The sequence below is a fragment of the Anoplopoma fimbria genome, chromosome 4, assembly GCF_027596085.1.
Source record: "Anoplopoma fimbria isolate UVic2021 breed Golden Eagle Sablefish chromosome 4, Afim_UVic_2022, whole genome shotgun sequence".
NCBI lineage: Eukaryota > Metazoa > Chordata > Actinopteri > Perciformes > Anoplopomatidae > Anoplopoma > Anoplopoma fimbria.
Window position 1 is genome coordinate 11824403 of NC_072452.1, and position 23144 is coordinate 11847546.

The 23144-nt window shown below is 41.4% G+C and overlaps 1 protein-coding gene across 1 annotated transcript in view; it reads right to left on the reverse strand.

Moving 5' to 3' along the window:
* LOC129090029 (A disintegrin and metalloproteinase with thrombospondin motifs 2-like) overlaps nt 1–23144 on the reverse strand; it is a 105248-nt gene that overhangs the window by 43466 nt on the left and 38638 nt on the right. The window contains exon 3 of the mRNA XM_054597499.1: nt 12621–12795. Coding sequence (XP_054453474.1) covers nt 12621–12795 — 175 coding nt within the window. The remainder of the gene's footprint in view (nt 1–12620; nt 12796–23144) is intronic.

Consider the following 23144-nt stretch of genomic DNA (forward strand, 5'->3'; position numbering starts at 1 on the left):
GTATGTGAGTCATTCTTTGCGTAGTCAGACACTCTGTGATCTCAAACCTGGCTCAAAGTCATCACACGAGGGAGGCCGGAGGGGTTTCAGGGGCAGGAAATGTGGGTGAGAGTGTAATTTAAAGTTATAATCCTTAAGATTATCATGACATCAAATCCCGTTTTAGACACATTTGTTGTTGGCATTTTTTCACTACCAGCTATTTAATGCATTTAATTCAATTACCTCAGCAAAAAAAGAAGTGCTCCTTTGTTTTGTCTTTGAATTTCTGGTCAACACCAAAAGTGGGGATGTGTTGCAGTGCAAAGTCTGACATATGCTGCTAAATGGTCACCTTCCAACTACATTTTATGATAATATCTGACCACTTTCACAATGTAACATACAGCATTAAGGACTGACAGAGCTGAGGGGAAATGAGTGGGTCAATACAGTAGATACAGGTGCAGCAGAGCACACTTCTGACCGCACCCGGCAGTAATGTCCTGGATAGTTTATGTTACATTGATTATTGATATACAACTGTACACAGATGCCGGAAAACTAGCGTTATATGGATGCTGGATATACTAACAGTACATGGATGCTGGATAACGGAAAATAAAACAAAAGGTACAGATGGTCAGAGGGCACAAAGAAAAAGATGAACAATAGAGGTCAAAAGAAGACGGCAAAGGCAGGGGTTAGCTTCCAGTAGAAAACACACACACACATACAGTAGAAGGAGCAAAAGCCAGGACACTGTGGTTTATCAGCTTGATTGGGATTCTTTTCAAAAATCTCCCAGAGTTCTGAGCGATGGTAGGAGGTCTGGAGGAAGAGAAGGATCACAGGGGGAACGTGGGTACGATGCCAGGGAAGTGAACTAACTTTTCTCTGCCGTCAGCACATCTGCTGTGGAGGATGATCTGTCTCCCTCTCATTGCTACAGGACGACACATGGCAGGAGAGGGAGAGTTCTCACATAAGCTGCTCTGTGCCAACACACACGGAAAGAGTAGACATGCCAGCGTGCTCTCTTTAATTGTCTCAGCGTGATTGTTACCAAAGCTGCAGAGGACACGTTACATAAAGGCAAAGGGCTTCTACAGTCACTTTATACTGGCTGTGTAAACCAGTGGCTTAATTATATCTATTACACGCTTGTCAGACGCAGATCATCCCACAGTGGAACCAACAGAATACGCTCATCTGATTTATGGAGCTTCTGATGTGGTTATTATGAATGTATCAGCATTGCGTTACCGAAACTTGCATTATAAAATATGTTTTGAGTAATGTCATGCAAGACAGATCACACTTTTTATCAACATAACAAGGAAACATTTTGTATCTGAAAACTGTCTGCTGTCAATTTATTTCATAGCTGCTCCAAAGCATAACTAATACACTCGACTACATTAAGGTTTTTAATGCATCCTCCCTCCTTGCTCTTTCTCAGCATGCCTGAGTAACATTTTATTTTCTTCGGACGGTATTTTTTTGTCTTCAAGAATACCTAAAGGTTACTGCATTTGAAGCAGATGAAGAAGTCGGCATCTAGTTACTTTATATGATTCATGTTGGCTTTGTTTCAGAAACTCAACACAAAAAAGAAACTTAGGGAGAAGATCTTTCTCTTGGCAAAAAGTTAAAAAACACAGGTCACAATGATCTTTTTAAAAATAATATACACTTTCCTTAACTACAGGCAAGTGTTATTGACGCAGTACCTAAACCACGGTCTTTAATTTTTAAGCCACCAAGTTTAATATTGTCAAACGTCTTTTATTAGAATAAATTTAACATTATCCAGAGCAGCAATTATCTTTCATCCAAACCATATTTAGCAAAGCAAATTTAAATTACAGAAACTTATGAACAGGGATAGTGACTGGGATTTATACATGTCAAATTAAGGTTATGCATTCTATCATGTCTAATTCTTTGCAGTCAAAAACACAAGTTGTGCTTTCTTGTTCCTGCATGTGAAAACTTTGCATGTGAGTGTAAAAAAACAGAGTACACATGCACACATATTCTACAGGCGATACATTTTAGTTCCAAAATTTGTATTTCTGTTATACATATTTGACAGGGATTGAGCTATTCAATTTAACTTTAGATATCCAATCATAAACAGTTTAAATAGAAAAAAACATACATACTACCCCACACAAACCTTTGTGCTTTCAATCTTACTATTTCTTCAAACTCAAATCTGGTGGTGATTTTAATAGTTAATTTTCCGTAATAACAAGGATAAATTGTTATAATGAATTATACAGTTATTATACAGTTTATAAATACAATTCTATTAAACCGCAATCAATTATAGTATCCAATTATGGATGAAAGGCCAATGTTTTGCCCGACATGGCCTTCCAAGAATAACTAAATCATGTTGCGGCAGCCACAATATACAGGGTGGGAACAGAGCCTGTGAGAGGGCGAAACACAATTAAAAAGTATCATTGTAGCTTTTGAAAAATGAAGACTAATAACCCAGCACAGGGTTTGCCTCCTCCCATCACTGTGTTACTGTAATTGCTCCATACAAGCACACGCCATTAAAAGGTCAGGCACCAACAGCATACGGACAACCACAACATGACCCATCTGGATTTGACAGTCACTCCGGTTCATTGGGCGCAGTAAACAGAATGACAAATGTGTATTTTCAGCCCCTGCTAAGCTCTAAGCGAGCCTTGTTTTCTCCTTCCTCTCTCCACCCTCTGATCTCTACAGCTATTCTCCACTTTTATTTGAGCTAAATCTGATCACATCAGACTAATGCTACAAGACATATCAGCAAGCTCAGTGGGAGCAAAGAAATGACGATATAGGAAGATGAAGATGATGGAATTTTCTCTTTCCTTCCCCCCCTTCTCTCTTATCTATAGAGATACAACAGTTATTCATCACTTATTTAAAATAAGCACATCTCCTACCCATTTTTTAACCCACTGTCTGAACCATAATCTGGTCTGTCCTCGATGCTCATGGATAGTATTTTAGCTATGGTTTAACAAAGTAGCACCGAGCTGTGTTTCATTCAATTAAACTTCCCCAGGGTGCACAGTGGCAAATGAACTGCAGCCTAACAAACTCCCACCACCACACATCACTCTGCTAATCAGACAGCAACCGTATGAACATTATTGCCATTGTGTGCACAAATAGCAATGTACTCTAAGTCTAAAATTTAGTTTCTGGTTATTTCAACCGTCAGCAGATGGACTTTGCTTAGTTGTCATGGGGATGCATCGGTTGACATGACAGATGGGTAGCCATTGCAATTTCAGGACTTCTAGTTTGTGCCTATAGATGAAATACAGTTGAAACTCTGGAAAGAGCTAGAAAGTGTACCTTAAGTAACTACCTTCAAGGTAGAAGAATAAACGTTCAGGCTTAATGTACAAATCAAAAAAGTTCTAAAATATGGATGAACAGTTACTAAGCTTGCATGTCAACACACATCCATCTCTATTAACTGATTAAATGCAATCAGCAGATTAAGATTATGTGATGCGGTTGAAGGCTAGAAAGTGGACCTTGATTAAAGATTCTTCCGTCAAAATCTTTGCAACATTTGTATTATTTCATGTTTATTTTTGTTCACAAAAACACCTTTTGCATATCAGCAATATAGATTTTATATTGACACATACCGCTAAAAAGGCAAAATCACACACTTCAATGATGTTGCACTTGAGGACATTTTTTTACTCCTCATTGAAGTATATAACTGCTGCACACACAGAGACACTCAGCATGAGGAAACTGCCGTAATAGTGGTGAATGTATTTGGGTCTCCAGATGTAAGCCTCGAATACATGTGAGGCTCCATAAACCTCTGAATCAGCTGTCGTAGTATAACATCCTCTCTAAACACGCATTGCTACATTAACCTAAGTGGGGTTTCAGTTAGTGACTACTCGTACTGTGTAGTACCTTTAATAACCTAAAACAATGTCAAATTTTCCTGCTCAAGCATGCGCATCAAGGAAGCTTATTCAGCGATGGCAGTGGCTCCCACACTTCTCTGAGGAGTGCCAGATTTAACACAGCATGTGCGTGTGTGTGTGCATGTGTACAGAGTGTGTTTGCAGCATTGTGACAGAAGTGGGTGGAAGGAAGTCACACGCCATCTCATCTTCCATGAGCTTCTGTCCCTTAGGTTGGCTGGTTACATAACTGATGCCATCACAGAACACTGGCCACCTCCAGGGAGGTCTGTTGCACGTAATTGTAGTCACACAATTGTACCTGCTGCTTTGTGCCAGCCCTGCGTTTTATCATGAAAATGAAGATATTATATAAACTATATATGATGTTATGTCTTGTTATTACTGTTGCACATTCATAGTCAAGCGATAGCACGCACAGGGCCATTGCTTGTTTCTTTCTGAAGTGTTATGTCTACGTTAAAGGTAATTTATAGGAAATTGGGAGCATTTTTATTGCCTCTCGACGGCTCTCATCATTGCGACTGCTTAGCCGGCGGCTCGCAGCCAACAGTGCCAACAGCGCTAAATAGTGTTTACCTGAGGATGGGTGCTTACTCGACAATGCCGTTTTTTCAACTGTAACCACCATATGAAGCTTAGATTACTACACAAACGAGGGAGAATGACTTCATTCTCTGCTCAGGTAGACATTACTCCACTATATCTTTCACAGTGGTTTGCTGCTTTATTCGTGCTCTGAATCCTGTGTATTGCACCTTTTAGGATCTAGACTGTGAACAAAAATATGAGTACATCTAGACAGCTGTATGATCAAATCATAATGGCTGAATGAGTTCTCTAATGTCACATTCTGTGAAAACACTTACCCTATAATTAATCTCTACATTATATCTCTTATCTTACTCAACACTTGAGGCTTCTAAAAAGGTAAAACTGAACTGTGTATTTTCATTCAGCATAGCCCCTGATTACAATCAATGAATATGTTTTTCATCATTCAATGTGATCATTTTTAAGATTCTTAATCTCAGGTTGCTAAGGTTAGGAAAATATAGACAAAATAAATTAGAGTTAGGAGTGAGGCATTAATTGCACAAACTATTCATTAAACACCCATACACCAAACTGACTTCCACACCCCTACTTTCCGCCTCATTAAATCTACTACTACGGCACACTACTTCTTGCATTGGCACTCGTGGCTTATATTGGACATAATAATGTTGAGAATTGAGAGAAAAAAAGCGCACAATAGAAAAATTCTTAACAAGGAATTGTTACTTTATTGTCTGAGAATTTTGTTCTTTTTAACAGTATTTTCTATTCAGGTAATTGTTGCACCCTTTAAATGAACTGTCCGAAAACACGTCTATCTTCGTTTTGCAACTTTTATTAACAAAATCCAAGGTTAATCACAAGCACATGTTTTCCTTCAGCCTGCATACAACACATCTTCGTAACTCTTTCTTAAAAGGCACAGTGCTCTCTTCTGAAGGGTCAGTACAATAATTATCTTCCCTTCAAAGATAGTAAGTATACAGATAGGATATGTTTTCAACCATTGAAATAATAGAAATATGAATTAACTTCAACAGGTATCTGACGCAAATGATTTTAACTGGACACACTGCTATTAGATCAGCAAGACATATGAAATAACATGTTTCAGGGTGCTACATAATCATACTACACCTCTAAAAGTCCTCCAGATTGGGACCACTGCTTCGTTATCACAAACCTTTTCTCTAGACCGAAGTCATCCAAGATCATCATTGATAATCAGAAATATAAAAAAAACACAAGAACACACACATTGTTATGTAGCAGGAGTTTAACATCAAAAGTCTGGTATTGAAAATATAAACACCACATCAGAGGCAGCACAAAGGCTTACTGCTCTGGCACTATGATCACCATGATTATAGTGACTCTCTCTTAATCACTAAGGCTATAATAACCCTTTACTCCTTCACCCCCAAGGCGTTCCTTCTGCTCCACCTCATCCTCTCCTTGCTCACTCTCTCTTTGTCTCACAGACAGACAGAATCCCACGCACAGTCTGTACGTGGGTCATTGCGGCAGCGCTCGCTGCAGACTGGAGCAGAGGTCGGCCGCACCCTGCTATTATCCCAGGAGTCCTGCTCTGTTTAAAGGCACCGCTGTGGCACGGTGAATGATGGCTCAATGGAGGGGCCTGCTGGGAGCTTACCAGCAGGTGAGGAGTCAGGCAAGCCAGAGGGAGAACACACACAGAGGAACGCAGCGCAGGCACACTGACAAAAACTCACATATATACACCGGTGGACGCACACATGCTGTCATTCAGTCAAAACCTGCAATCCCATAGGGACGCATGCATACATGCCATAATTCATGACTGTACACACAAAAACACACACACACACACACACACACACACACACACACACACACACACACACACACACACACACACAACACACACAAACACACACACACACACACACACACACACACCTATGCTGAGTGTGGTAAAAAGCCAGCCGTGCTCTCTAGGGATAGAACCAGTGGCCACAGAGAGTGAGAAAGGAAGCATCTGGCTGCTGAAATACTTCCCCTCCTAACACTGTAATTTTCTCCCAGAGGCACACCTGGGCCCGCACTCATTCCCACAACATATATAGTATATACTGTATCTGTGTGTGTGTGTGTGTGTGTGTGTGTGTGTGTGTGTGTTTGCACCAGTGTATGTGTTTGGTCTTTTGTGTGTGTATGCTTCTGCTTGGCTCGTGTGTCTGCTTATGCAGCTGTGCACTAATGCACACTGCTGATCTAAAGTGGATCACCACTGCCCAATATAACACCCATATTATTATATGGCATTACATTATTACATACATAAAACACATGTTTTGTGTAAAATGCAAGCTGTGAAACAGAATGTGGCGCCGCTGTTCTGCTGACCTGAAATCAGTGGCAGCTGCTACTACAATGTGGCCAAAATTGAACAACCAGCTGATCTGGGAGCAGTACTTTGTTATATAGTTTTATTTGATGGATACAAAAGAAGTCAAAACTATTAGAACATTTTCTGTAAGTGAAATTAAATTACACTGAAACATAACAAAGCATTTCAAATTTAAAATCACAATTTGATGGTGGGGTAGATAGTAGAGTTTGCTACTCGAATAAACTTTTCTCTCACTGGATCCTGTTAAAGTCTAAATTTGATGATTTTCAAGTAACACCTTCCTTTCCTAAATCCATTAAATTAACATTTTGGACAACCCATATTTATCCACACTATAATGGTTCACTGAAGTTAATGTTTTCAAGTTCTTGAGAACTTTTGTGCTGGAAATGCTCAGCCTCAGAAAATCCTTGGCAGATGCTTTTGTTGACATAGGCTCTATATATATATACCGTGAAGGAATTCCCCTCTAAAACTACTGGTTTTAGAGCTCAAAGCATCAGCCTAAAGACACTCATTACAGACGGCTCCTGGTTTTATTCAGACTGTGGCTTAGACAGACAATTTTGCTTTGGGGCAAATGGGAAGACTCTGCTGAAATGGGAATAAGTTGCATCACAGAACTTGGCTAGATAATGGAAATTACACAAGAGGCATTAATCTTGCAGTTAAGTAATGAAATATGTGGTGTTTTGATGAACCCGATTGTGTAAATGCAATTTATCTGCTTAGTTTAAATACATTATCATAATCACTTTCACACCTCAAAAGTCCATAATAATCCCTCCAAACACAGGAAAACTGTGTCAAACAACAGCAGCAAGTAGATTAAGTCTAAATTGAATTCACATTTTTAGTAATAATTTTAATATTCATCTTTGTTTTCTCTTCCGAAAAAGATACTGACTCAAATAGCTAAATCAGAAATTTGTGACATGCAGCATATCTATTCAGTTCAATTCCATGTTTGTATACGATATACCTTTTGCATTGTAATTTTTATTCCTGTTTAAGTTATGACCTAGTTGTTGTTGCATTAAAAAGGTCTACATTTGAATTGAAATTCCTGTTAATAAATATATATATATATTTTTTTTCCCCTAGTTGCTGCCGAACGACTGAAAGTAGATTTATATCAGTGTATTTATTTGTTAAATAAAAATTCACAAAGTTTGAAAAGCGATGTTTAAGTCAATCCTGATGTGGCCTTAGAAATAGAAGACAGATCCCAGTCCATCCAAACAGTGAGGCAAGCAGTTGGTATCTGATCGGTACCTGCTATGGGCCGACCCAACAAAAGCCTGGGTATCTGAAAATGTTGCTATGGTGCATCCTTACATCAGATGTCTTTTTAGGGTTGTAATGATGGCCAAAACTACAAAAATAAGAAGTGGGTTTAGGAATTTCCCTTCAATGTAGATACAGTTTGTGATAGTGCAAGACCAAAGTCAAGGATTTAGAGAACTTTCTTTGCACAATCTCTAAAATAAGCCTCATAAGGACATAAGAAGAGTGTCACCTTATCAGGGTTGTTCAGGTGGCTATTTGGGATTTCAACAAGATGCACGCTGTACTGCAAAGTGCCTACTGGGACCCCCTGTTACATACTGAAGATGAGTTCAGGCCATTTATGAGGTGTGTGTGTGTGTGTGTGTGAGAGTGCGTGTGTGCTCACATCTCTAAGTGCTTAGTCACGAGTCTCCTCTTAAAAAGCCTTGCGCCATATGTCTATCCTTGTGTGACACCGGCAGAGGCAGAGCAAGAGGGAGAAGGAAGGAGGGAGTAAAGTGAGAGACAGCGAGAGAGATTGGGTTCTCTAAGGGGCCCTCACTGGCCTCCGTCTGACCCCCTTCAATTTCCTCTCAGCTTAGGCCCAAGCAGACACATCATTGTATCAGTGGTGTAGACCTAACAACAGCTCACATCAGCCGGGCACAGTAAAGCACAACAGAGAACAACTAGAAACATACAAGAACAGCACAGAACAGCAGCACCTGAGAGGGTAAAACAAATAGTGGCTTTGTGCAGCCGCATGGAGTCCTGTGTCGCCTTCTCAGCCCTCCGCACAGTGTCAGTCCACCGGCTAATTGAAATAGCTTTGTGGCGGAGGCTGCAGGGAGCCTTTCTGTCTTGAGAACAATAAAGATCTCTGAAATGGCAATCAAAACAGGTCGGCTGCAAAGGACTGCATTTTGTAACACAGATATAACCAACTGTGTACGCAAGCTGAATGATAGTTACCATGTTACCCAAATATGACAGTCTAACATGTTGCTTCTGTAGAGATGAAAGGGGTAATTAAACAAGACAAAAGTAAGAAAAGCTGTGACTTGTATGCATTATATTTTGGTGGGAGTTTAGTCCAGGTAGCAGACTAGGTGAGGGGAATTATGGGAAAAAGCCCTCTGGTAGTCCATCTGTTTGGGCAAGTCTCAGTACCCTGGACACAACACTGCACTTGCACGCACACGCATGCTTATACACACAATTGAAGCAAGACACATACACAGGCAGTCCAGTCCCGCTGGCCATATACCAAACCCCCACTGTCACTGTCACCAAGGCAACAGTTTGTTTGGGGCAAAAAGTTGCACATAAAGCTACAGTTAACCCTAGACAAATAAGGGGGGAAAAAGGGGAAATAAAATAAGCAGACACAAAGACACTGAGGAAAAGCACAGATAAAAGTAGGAGATTAAATCAAATCATAAGGGGCGGAGAAAAAAAAAGATTGAAGGACAGAGCTATGTTCGCCCAGAAAAAAAAAAAATGAACGGCAATCCTTCATTTTCTATCAGTGCAGCGATTCATTGATGAGTGTGCGACATTAATAATAAAAGCTTGCTCTCTCCACTTAGGACATTGATTCACACCTCCTCAGCTTATGGTGTAAGAAACCGATCAATCTCGCTCCTTATTCATCTCTCCTTCTCTCCTTCTTGAGCTCCTCTATTACCTCGCTAAATATAACTTTCTTCCCTCTGTCTTTAGCCAGGAAATGAGTCCAACATTCAATAACTGGCTGTGAATTAAGCATGCCAGGCGAAGGAGATGTCCAGAAATGATTGATTGATTATTAAATTAATTCGCTAATGTCCCTGATTGATCTACGGGGAGGAGCGGTTGTCTGAGAAAGACAATATGAGGGAATAAAAGAGGGGAGGACATTTCTTGGTTTTTACACAGGGAAAGAAGTGTAATGGCAGCGAGATCTATAATGTTCTTCATATGCATCCACATGGCTGTGATATTACAGTGATATGATGTAACAACTGGAAGGTAAACCTATGTTTACATAATGTTGTGGTCCAGAATAGCTGAGACAAAGATAAAAAGAGGAGAGAGAGAAGAGAAACGAAGAGAGAGATCCACATCAAATGCTACTGGGAGCAGCACATGCCTGCTTGTCTCTCCGTCTGTCAGTCTGTCTGTCTGCTTGGCCTTGAAAATCCCAGCACTCAAAGCCAGACGACCACAGAACTCATGCCCACGCCATACATGCACGCACACAGACACACACACACAAACACACACACCGTGGCCTGCTCTATCCTACGCTATTGATCTGCACCCCACTCTTCATTAGAAAGAAAGATTCAAAGACAACAAGGAGCAGTGAGACGTGTTTTGTGTGTCTGCATGTGTGCATGCAGCACGTATGTGTGTTCAGAAGTGTTAATGTATGATCAAGGGAGTTGTGTAAGCTGTGTGTGGTTACATCCTGCATATATGTGTGTGTGTGTGTGTGTGTGTGTGTGTGTGTGTGTGTGTGTGTGTGTGTGTGTGTGTGTGTGTGTGTGTGTGTGTGTGTGTGGATGTATGTGGATGTTCTGCCAGGTATCAGTAACAGTGGGAGCAGATCTGTGTTACTCCAATGCAGTCTGTCTTCTCTGGGTGTTCCTATGGAAACTCTCTCTCTCTCTCTCTCTCTCTCTCTCTCTCTCTCTCTCTATGTATATTATTAGACATTCTTGAGTCAAATGCTCAGAATAGGAAGACACAGATCTCATCTATTGTGATACACTCGTTATAAAGCGCTTCCTCTCACTCCTGTACAACATGGGAGACTTGATTCTGTGAGAATATCTTTTGCTTTGGTGATTAGTTGAGATGCAGACTATTGATGGGGTCACAATTGATTGACTTGTAGGCATCAGATCAATCACGGTGACTCGGCAGCCACTTCTGACACAAGCCTGAGGCAGGCAACGCAGTTATATTTTTTTCCCTGCAGGCGGATGCTTAAGGTTTTAGTCCTGGTTGAATTTCAATTTGAGTGGAAACAATGGGATTTATAGCTCAGAGTTTGGCAGTCTGGAGTCATTTTGTTGATACATGAGCCTCAAGTTTTCAGAATTGTATGCATAGTTCAATATTTGTGTGTTTTCACTGGAAAACATCTATAACACAACATTTTGTTATACTGCATATATATAGATATTGCATTACTTTCATCAGTGGGCCATAGGTTCAATCAACATTGTGTTACCTATGACAATAATGAATATTGTATTTACTGGAAATGTTCCTTTTCTTTTTTGTGTATGTCTCTTTTTGTTACGATTACCTTTTCAAAAACTACTCACATACGCAAACGATAAGAAATTAAGTAGACAATGGTATTGTAAAAAAAACTTTACAAACTGCACTGTAGATATTTACACTGTAGGTGTAATGAATAGTACTATATACTATAGAGAGTTACTGAAATAGAGCAGCCTCAAAAAATATTGACCAAGAATTGTTTATGTCCCTTCGGTTTATGTAAAAAAAATGAATATATGCATATTCTCAACTTCCAAGTTGATCAAAACTTCCATTTATTAAATAAAAAAACACAGTTAGATGAATTCATTTGATTCAGTTGATTCAATTCCTCTTGTTCCAACACTTAGTCATTTGACATTACCTTGAATTCAATTGAACAACCTCATTTCACTGCAACAAGGTCCCATTGATTTTCTCATCTCATTGTAAAGACATAAGATTTGAGAGTAATACAAGATAAAACTGATGAACAGTTAAATTTCTATGATGAAAACATAATTTTGCTTGCCTGACAGTGCTCTACCTTGAGTTTTAAAGCCCATTTTAGTACACATTTATCTTCCATCCTTCACACCCCAGAGCCGACACGCTGTGTTAAACTCTAAGTATTATGCTTCCTCTAAAATAATAGCCCTACTTGTTGTTTCACTTCATTTATTTCATCGGTGGAGTGGAAAATGGAGGCAGAGACGACGACTAACCAATGACTTGAGTGCCAGCTGTTAATTGTTCAGGCGACCAAGGCAGAGTATAATTCTATCAAAGATACAGAGGGTGTTACCTTAACAATCAAACACGTGCGTCTCCATATGTCGCTCCTTTCTCACTGGGAAAATGAGTGCGGTGACAGGAGGACGTGTTTGAGTGTGTGTAGGTGTAATCTTTTTGACAATATGCTCACGCTGTGACTGGCTGTCTTTGCATACAATACTTTGAGTATATAAGCAGGTGTGTTGGAGGGAAGAATGGCTTGAGATACTAGTTTATTTCAGGGGAGTAAAGTCTGTGTAGTGTTCGAGGATGTACGGCGGAGAACATTAATGAAAACAAAAAGTCTGTAGGTTTCACATTTAGAGTGAATGATCCGGGACTTAGCTTGCAGTTAGCGTCATATAATCATTGTCACATGTTCAGTGAAGGGTGTGTAAAAGTGGAGGATGGCACAGACTGACCTCTGGTGTGGTACTCTGCCGCCGGGCTGCTGATGGGCGCTTTCTTTACGGCTGAGGAGCGATAGACGACATGTGTCCTTCCTCCTCCTCCCTCCTCCTCGTCTTCTCCCACTCCGTCGCCCCTCTCCACCGGCTCGATGAAAAACTCCTCTTGGTCCATCCTGATCATACCAGCCTGCAAGAGAGAGTGAAAAAATTAATTGGATGACATAAATACTTGTACTCTGACATCATGTTAATGCATGTCAGCGTCTGTCCCTCCCCTTGTTTGCCTCTCGCCCTTTTCTCCATCAAACCCTTTACAACTTTTCTTGCTCTGACAGTTTGAAGACAGAAATAGTCATTTTCTTTACTCCACTGCTGTGTTAGGGGCATGCTGGGAGAAAAGAGAAGATGTAAGGGACCATAGCGATCCCTCCTGGGGCAAAGGTCCAGAGTGACAAATGGCATCTAACATGGCCAACACACAGCAGGAGATGAAACTGTCCCACTACCATCCTGGACTAACTCATTCTGTCAGGTAATACCCCACTACCGCCTCACACACACATACACACACGCACACAAACACACGACAAGTGCACAAACGCAAACTCACAGGGAGAGAGTGAAAGCGGGGAAGTTAGGGAAAGAGACTGCGAAAGCGATGGTGAGAAGTTAAGAGGCGTGCATACAGAACACACACGCAAAAAAGCAGTTCCGTGCACATAAACGGGGAAAACAGGCACTGGGAAAATTGCCCGTCACTCTCTCTTATTCCATCTGTCTGTTTAAGACAACTGGTAATTACCAAGGCAACGCACTGCTGTAGAGGAAAGCCATGGGGGAGAACACACAGAGGATGGAGAGGCTTTTTGAGAGGAAGAGCGCAAAAAGAAAGAGAGCGATAAATGCAGAGAGACAACATCGATGCGATCAGCGCTTGTCTGCTTCTCCCTCCGCTCTGACATGAGGAGGAAGGGATGATGAGCGAGTTGAATAGAGGAAAGTGAGCTGATGGTAGGAAAAATGCAGTGTACATTATGGAGGAATGTGTGATGAAATGCTGCTTGTCGACTGTACTGCACATTGTTTTGCTAAAAGACGACGAAATACCACCCTGGGGCACAATGACCGGCTATAAATGGCCGTCTATATTGACCTATTACATCAGTCATCCCATTTAACCCACAAACCTAAATTAATATGGATTACATATTGGATTACAGTTCATATTTAAAGTGCAAAACTCTTTTTGTCACTCTTTGCCAGGAAGCCTTTGACTTAGTACACTGAATATTCATGTTGTGTACTGTATTTACATATTGTAGCACAGTTTCTCCATTTTGTTACTCCCTTACTGCTCCGTCTCCCATGCAGAACCTCCACCTATGCCTGTCTGTCCTGCAGTCCTTCCTCTGTAGCTCTCAATGACATTTTCCACATTTTTATCCTGTTGCAGTTTACAGTTTTTTTTGTGTGTGTTCTTTTTAACTATGTGTTGTCAAAGTTGGCAAAAATAATTTATTTCTCATATTTGCATGTGTTTTATTTATGTTGCAGTGAGCTGAGCTGTCTCAACCACCTATAAATACATTGAATTTGACTTCACATGAACAGAATAGAGAAAATGTGTGTTATTCCTTTGACTCTGTCAGGAGCCCACTGTGTGAGGTGCACTCATGAGAGAAGTGAACACATCTTTATCCTTGAAGTCTTTGTTTCACTTATAGTACACTACCTATATGGAGCCTGAACTTAACAAATAAGAGGTTTTAATTCATGAGAGCACCTTGGCTCTAAAATCTATTATTTTCCCATTGCATACTACTTATTGAATCCTGTGAGCTCTTAAGGAAATGGAGTATAAGAACTTGTGTGCTCCCAGAATTCCTCAGAGAGGCTAATTTGAGATGAATTAACAAAAGTGGCCCCTCAGAAATAAAAAGGTGCTCTTTTTCTTTACTCTCGTCCTCCACCATTCCTCTCTCTTTTTTCCCCTGCCAGCCTGAGGCTTTGGTCCCGGAAGGATGTCGACAAGCAACTGACCTGCCCTCTCACACTCCCTCCCTCCCCGCCCCTCTCCCTCTTTCCTCCTCCACCCTTCTCATCCCTCCATTTCCCCGAGCCGTGGTGCGGCATTCCGATCGGAGCTGATGGATCTGCGATGGTGCATGCATTTCCACTCCAGAATACCAAGCAGTGGGGAGAGGAGAGCTGTGTCAAAGAAAAAAGATGACATGTGGGACTGGGAGACATGGTTGGATCGATTGGAGCAGGCATAGTGGGGGAGGCGGAGGGTTAGAGAGAGGGGAAGGTGCAAGGGAGCAGAAGAACTGGACAAGTGCTTTGAAAAAGCCGAAGTGCATAAGGCATCAAAGCGTCCGCACGCATTTCCATAGTGAGGAGCATTGTCTTCATCTCCTCTAAAGCAGGAGCAGCCAAGTCCCAGTCGAGGGGATTACAGGGAAGCTTGTCCAAACACTGTGTCCAGAACTAATGAGAGAAATTCAGACTCATTGGCAGAACACCGGCAGCCTTAATGTGGCAACACCGGTTAGGTTATTCAAAGACAGGTTAGGGTTAAGGGCCACATGGAGATAAACTGCATGTAAAGGTCAACCGTGACGACCCATTGTTGGACGGGTGTAATGCAAAATGACCTGGTCGGATCGGAGTGAATGTACCTGAATTAATCAAATAACTAAATAAGGACTAACTACTGTGAAAGCTCGGTAAAACTTATCTTGGCTATTTTTGCATGCATTTTTAGGACGCCCCCTAAATACAGCTCGTTATTTTCCCATCGACTGTCAAGTCACGCAAGATTTTCATAGCTCCAGGCGACGAGATGACGGCACCTGGGCAACATCAGTCAAGCTTTATCCTGCAGTACCAAATCAAATACTGTATGGTGATTTTATCGAAGATGAACCCCGCAGGATGACTGAATATCAAACTTCAAACTATCCACACCACTGTAGTTTCTCTCTTTGTTTTGTTAACCTATATGTTATAGGTGATGACCATGAATAATTTTTGTGCAACATTTATGAGAGATTTCCTACAAAACCATACAACATGTGTCAATTTCCACTTGTTACATGCATACAGCCTTTATAAATAAACTTCCATCTTCCCAAAAAACCCTTAGTTATGTTTTGTCAACTTAACTATTTGGTTGGTTTCTGAAAAGATCATGGTTTGTGTTAAAATAACAACAGAGGATGTTACTGAAGTACTGGAATAAATCAACGTTGACATCTCGTTTCCCATGAACGGCGGTCTCCTGGGTCAAAGGCCGTTTGTTGTTTTAAAAAAACTTTCATATTTATATATTGGTGTGATCAAGTTAGTTCAACAGGTCGGGTATGTCAAGGTGAAGCAGGAGACGATAGAACCCCTTTGCTTTTCATCTGCTGCTATGTATTTCCTCTGTTATTTTTATATATTTAGCATTACTCTATGACTCGCCTGCTCAGGGATCGCCATGGCATCAGCTGCGGTGCTAGTTGCTGTTCTCTTATTACAGTAAATTCATTGTGCTCCTTTGGGTGATGAGCCCGGAGATGTTTTATTAGGTTGGACATGTTAAAATGTAGCTTATTAGCTCCACTCCCCACATGAGACACTTAAATCTGACACAGTTGCCTTCTGCATCTCATCATTATCTTCATTGATTATAGAAGATTTTCACATCACACACACAGGAAGTGTCAGTGCACATCTGGCTGAGAACGTTCAAGGCTGAGCCTGGAGTTCATATGAATATATATTCTTTTATATATTATATATTCACTGTTACTGGGTCTGTGTCTCCTTGTCACCACAACATCTGATGATTTGTATATAGTAGAGGCAACATGTACCGTAAACAACATGGTGATGGAAGCATTGCTTGTTAGTAGCAATTCATTTTATGCTAATGGTGCCAAAAATATACTATGAGAAATATTTAAAGAAATTATTTTTAATTAATGAGATGCTAAAAATACATTTTCCAATTGCCAATTGAAGGTTTCCATAGGCAAATCGTGGTGTTATTTGGAGCAAACTGACAATGTATTTCGCACATGTACTGAAATAACTAATAAAAAATAAAATGAACAGGGAACATATGCAAAACGTTATTATAATATGTTTGAAATGGACTAGGCAGAAATAAACCCTTATAAAGCGCTACCCCTTAAACTACACCTCTTAAACTTAAATAATTAACCCTATGTGGTTCATATATACATTTTATTTTCTGGAAGGAAACATTGATTGTGGTTTTCACATCAGACTGTTCAATGCCTTAAACAAACCTCCCTCTACCTCTGATCTTGTGGTGGTGGTGAAGTCTGGTGGTGGACCCTTTCAGTCCCATTACGAACAATTTATTTGAGAATTTCAACACCCCTCCCCGAGTCCTTTCACACCCATAATGCCTCATGCCTTTGACTTAAGCTTATTACAGGTGATGCTTTGTCATGTCCTAAAAGCTCAGTCAACGTGGTATGGACTATTGGTAGTGAGCTTCTCACCTGCATCAGTTAAACATGTAGTTGAATCCACCTGCTTAGTAAACTGATTGAAGGGAGTCCACGCCACAGTTCAACATAAGGCTTAGTTTTGTAACTATTCTGATGCTGAAGAAAGACACTAACTGAAACTCTTACTTTGTTATTAATGTAAAAATGTATTAATTTGCTGCTTCGCAAAGACTCAAATGAACAAACAAAGGCAAAGTTAAAAAGACGTCTTACTGTTGAGCCGTCTGATGTATTTCAGTTCATATTTCAATCAATTTAAACCCCTCCTTGAGTAGATTTCCTTCAAAAGAAATAATGATGCAAATTACATCAGTCATTTATCATCAAGATTAAAGAAGATCAAAAATATTCACATCTGCAGCCTTCACCAAATATCCACATCCAGCTCATTTCTAAAGAAAACACACACACGCTCACAACTCAGCGTATATAACTGGGTTATTATTACCATTATGGCCATTGAGATGGTGACACTAACCACAACCCTACCTCTGTGACCTAGAGCCAAATCTGGATCTTACACACTGAGTGTCCAGTTACAACAGGAGGATCCTGTGTTTGAAGTCACACCGAGCTCTTTTGAAGATCTAAAAGGAGTAACCCAAGTCCTGGGTAAGTGTCCTGAGGGGCACGTGAGACAGACGAGCAGCAGAAAAGCAGTGTTGGAGTGGAGGAGCGGATGTTGTGGTGAGGATCAAAGTCACGCCCGGTCGGGGCCCTTCAGCTCAGTCCACCACAGGCAGTGTGTATGTGTGTGTGTGTGTGTGTGTGTGTGTTTGATCTGGTGCCACTACGTGTGTGTTTGATCTGATTAATAACCCTGCTACTGCTGGCTACCGTCACACACACACAGTTGCACACATGCATCCACAGGGCGGCAGGGCAGACACAGTCACACAAGCACAAACACACACATCGACGCACAAATATAGCTTTGATAGTGACTCATACTGTGTAACCCTCCGATTCATTCACCCTTTGAGTCATAAGAGAATCCGCGCCCGTACAATAGTAAGGCTGATTTGACAAATTAGACACACTTCAGAGAGAGAGAGATTAAGAGGACACGTCACCGTAAATATTAAAAGTCTTTCATTTAATCGCATCAGCAGCAAATTGTACTTTTATCCCCAGCTAAGCTCTGAGGAAGCCATGTTTTGTGTTATGATTATGAATATTGCTCTGGCAAAAAAAAAATGTAGATTTATCTGAAATTGATGAAGGCGGCGTGAAGCAAAGCTTTTCAAAACATTCAGGGAAGCTATATATAAAGACACTTGTGTGACCCCTTGGCACGCCGCTGCTTTACTCTCGCAGGAGAAAAGGTAGAGAGCAGAGGGAGCAGGAAGAGAGAGAGAACTGCAATTAAGGTTCAGGTATTAACACTGATTCATTAAGGGAATTTAATTATTTGATTAATGTCCTGAAGAGCGCGGCGATTACCCAATTTTATGTTAATCAGGGATATGCAACGAGGAGGAGAATGAATCCGATGTAGATGGAATATATCAAACATAAACACATGAAAGGAGGGAGGTCTTGTCATACATAAACCTTCTCATATCTTTTTTCAATTCTGTCATCAGTCAGTTGCCCAAACACACTCACACACAATGATTAAATGCTTGCAGATACTGTCAGGCTGTGTGTGTGTGTGTGTGTGTGTGTGTGTGCGTGCGTGCATGTGTGTGTGTGGTAGCCAGATGCCAGTGTGATTTAAGCCATGCAGGACTTAGTCGATGCGGCCCCATCCCTGTCACCCTGCTCATCTGATTACATAGAGTGGTCTCAAAAAAAAGGTCACACACCTACACACCCTCACATACACACACATGCATGGTAGCCCCGTCCAAGTCACCCTCTATTTCTCTTTCACTGCTTTCTCCACCTCATTTGCAAATTGTTCATATTTGACCCATTTTTGATCGCCGTATGTCAGCTAAACTACTCTCTCTCTCACACTCTCACACATGCACCTGCTGACACCTGCGCTTATGCAAGATCTTATACATAAGCCTCATGCACACGCACACGCACACACACACACACACACACACACACACACTCATTTTGGCTTTTAACTCTCCAGGCTGACCCATACACATCAACTGTCTGTTAACCCCTTCAACGAAAAAATTAATTGTAAAAATTCAGTAGTCAAAGGAACAGGAGGAGACATGAATAAACAGGAAAGGCCCTCTGTGAGTTCCCAACAAGAGCATTTAGTCCGTCATCTCTGAAACATCTTCCTACTTATAGACGGACCCCCAGTGGTGCACTATGGTCAAACAGTTCTGCGTTTCCGTCCTCATATTCTTTGTTGCCATATAATCTGCTCTCTGCTTTCCTGTTTTTCTTTCCATCTCTCTTTTTGTGTCTCCCCTCATCATTTTTTTTCTTAGAATTCCATTAATATCCCACCCTCCCTTTATCCATGTCTCTCCATTTCTCATAATACTAAGTGGAAGAGGCACTCTCAATAACTGAGAGTGAAGACAGGCCCAGGTGTTGGAAAAAGGAGACAGGCAAAAGACAACAGAGTACAGGCCATATTATTTAGACTCTGGATGGCATGGGCCTAAGAATAGCAGTAGTAAACCAAATCTGGTAAGCCTGACCGCATGACCTGCGGAAATTTCGGTTCAGAAGGAGAGCGTTGACACACACAGAATAACAGTCGCTGACAGTCTGGCGTATGGACCGAGCGAGACAGACAGCCTCAGTATCCCGTCCCTTGCTTTCTCTCTCTCACTATTCCTGTTGATATTAATCAGGACAGAAGCTCCACCCCCGTTTTCTGTCCAAACAGATTAGGAATCAGCAGTTCGAGGAAGAGAAAAGTAAAGGAAATAGAGAGCATGATGGGTAGACTAAAAAAAATTAACTAAAGCAGTGGAAAGAAGATGGTTCCGAGGAAAAGGCTGAAAGGAATGTTGGAGCAACAGATGGAAACACAACTTCAAGGAAAAATATAGGAAAGAATTTATGAATTAGAGAGTGATTTACTCCATAATCAGCTCAGTGCTGAAATAAAGCAAAGATCCTCTCCCTCCCCCGTTGTGCCTCCCCCTCCTCTCTGTCTCACTCTTCGTTCTTTTTCTCTCAGCAGTCTGACAGCTTTCTCAGACAGCCAAATGTTCTTGGCCTGACCACCATGGAGGAGTCAGGACAAGCGGGGGGGTGTTTACAAGATCCAATCACCAGAGGCATCCACACTTGGTCTCTACTGTTGTCTTTGTGTGGCTCAGGTATGAGCAAAGGGCCTGTGCTTTCTACGGAGGGTGGCAGTTTGCTGCAGAGGGCCAAAGGCTGTGGAACATAAAGCTGATATATTGTTGGATCAAGCTTACCCCAACCCCAGAGGAAAGTTCAGAGTGGCTGATGTTGTGTTACATTTACAGCATCCCCAACAATGCCAAAATGCCATTAAGGAAAGCTCAGAACTCCAAACAGACCGTCGGGCAGAGCACAGAAGGCAATCTCTGAGGAAATGTTTGTTTAAACCTTGAAAAACCTAATTTTATCTTGTCTAAATTGGGGAATAAGTGGATCTCCATAATACAACTACTGACACAAATTCAGGATCCTGACAAAACAAGATCTGCATTCACTTTACAGGTTTAGGGATAGACCATGATTTCTGCAATACACATATGATACCAACAAATACAGGCATGGACAGACACATTTATAGAATACTGGGGGTTTGACCTCTTCTTTGTTCTTGGTTACTGAACAGTATTAACATAACTTAATTCAATAAACACTTAAAGGCGCTATATACTAGAGGAGGAGCATTTCTATTGCCTCTCGATGGCTCTCAAAATGGTGACAACAGTGCTAACAGTGCTAACGGTGCAAACCAAAGTGCTGACGGCGCTAACAGTGTTTAACTGATGGGGAACCGGAGGGTGGGTGCTTCGGTTCCAAAACAACACCTTTGGTTGTCAGCTGTAACCGCCGTGTGAACCTTTTACAAAAATATTAGTATGTTTCTGCAAAGATACACACAAACATCTCTGCTAACCTACCCAATGGAAGGGTGATATGTGATAACAGCTTATCGTGTAGACTCATAGTGCACACCTGTCAAGAGGTGGGTTAAAAACAGAGATTAAAAGCCTGAACTGTATCAGTTTTTTCCTCTAGACAGGCCAAATTATATTTGTTATACCGGTCAACCACTCCCATTGACTACTGCGAGGAAATGTTGCATTTACCCATCACATGCATTGTTTAAAACTATCGTTTAGCTGTTGTCTCGGACACAGACAGCATTGTTTGTTGTGTGTAGTGGCCGGAGGGGGGGGGGGGAGTGTAGGTCTGGTGCTATCTGTAGTACTGAAACAGAGTGGAGATCGATCGACAGACAGACAGAGAGCATCACTTAGTTTGGTTTCTTAGCCTACTTTTGTGGTTGTAGAGAGAGACAGAGAGAGAGAGAGAGAGAGAGAGAGAGAGAGAGAGAGAGATGCAAACTTCAAACTTCATTCAGACCCCCCCCCTTGCCGAATTTGACAGAGACTCGTTCGTAAGTTAATTAATAATAAAATAAAGGGTCCACTTTGTAGCTTTTCCTGAATTATGGAAGTTTATCTGAAAAATAACAAGGTATACTATGCCACACTAGTTTGTAAGTGACAAAACTGACACATTTTAATTAACAAGAGGCTAATCTTTACAGCTCTTTAGCCTTTGTGTTCTCCTTGTCCTCGCTGTGCTCGTTCCAGCAAACTAACACACACTTTTACACTCACACATACTTTTACACGCACACACACACACACACACACACACACACACACACACACACACACAGAGACACACACTCACGTAAAGAGCACCGGCTAAGCGCCCATCAATCCCTCTTACCGGCCTAGCGCAGCCATCGATCAGTGTGTGCGTGTGCGTGTGTGTATTTCAGTGCATTCACATTTGTGTGTGTGGTCTTCCGGATTGATAAATGACCCCGATTAGTGGCGACTGACCGCTCTATGATTGCAATCTAAGTGCAGCAGAACAGCTGTTCTCAGAGCAGTGTTGTCTGGAGCAGTCTGTGATTAATACGACGACACTTTAATGAATTATAAACCAACCACAGGCCTGGGATCTGCTGGCCGGTCACAACTGCCTTTTGAGGAAGTCAGTGGAAAGATCACGACATTTTGAGGTAATCTGGATTTCGTAGCCTACAAACACTTCAAAATGAAGCATCTGGCGCAACAAAATGAAACTGTGAAATTTCTGGCAATTTTGGCATTTAGTCCATTTCAATTGTTTGGATAAGCTGTCACTTTGGGTTGTTTAAATGTGGATAAATTATGTTTGTGTGTATGAACAAGTCTCTGAGCTAAAACACAATAAACATGATTTTTTCTTCTCGCTTCCAAGAAATCCCTCTGTATCTCTCACTTGTTGTCGCTCCTCTTTTGTCTCACTCCTATGCACACCCTTCTGACCCTCAGTCCTTCCGACCCCTCCCTAATGCTGACCATCACACACACACACACACACACACACACACACACACACACACACACACACACACACACACACACACAAATACAGACACACAATCGAACACACTTACACACACAGATCTAGCTCAGATCCACGCCCATCCCCATCCTTATCTCTACTCTATCTCTTTATCTCCACATCTATCGAGTATACCTGTAACCTAGCAACAGAGCAGAGTGAAGACCCTCCCCTACCTGCTCAACTGCTCTGACTGCTGGATCTGACAACCAATCAAATTGTTTCAGGGCAGCAACAGGAGCCAATCAAACGTTTGCTATAACTGGGAGCTTCCCACTGCTCTCCACCCTTTTGACCCCACATGTGGGCAAAGAAATAAGCATGTGCATGCACATATTAGCATGCTTGTTTACTCACTACCTCGCATGCACAAGAGGAGAGATCTCAGGATTAGGCTGACCTGCCTGTTGAATTTGTAACAACCCAAGCTTCATTAGCAGAGCGATGAACACTACCTGTGGAAGCCTTCTAC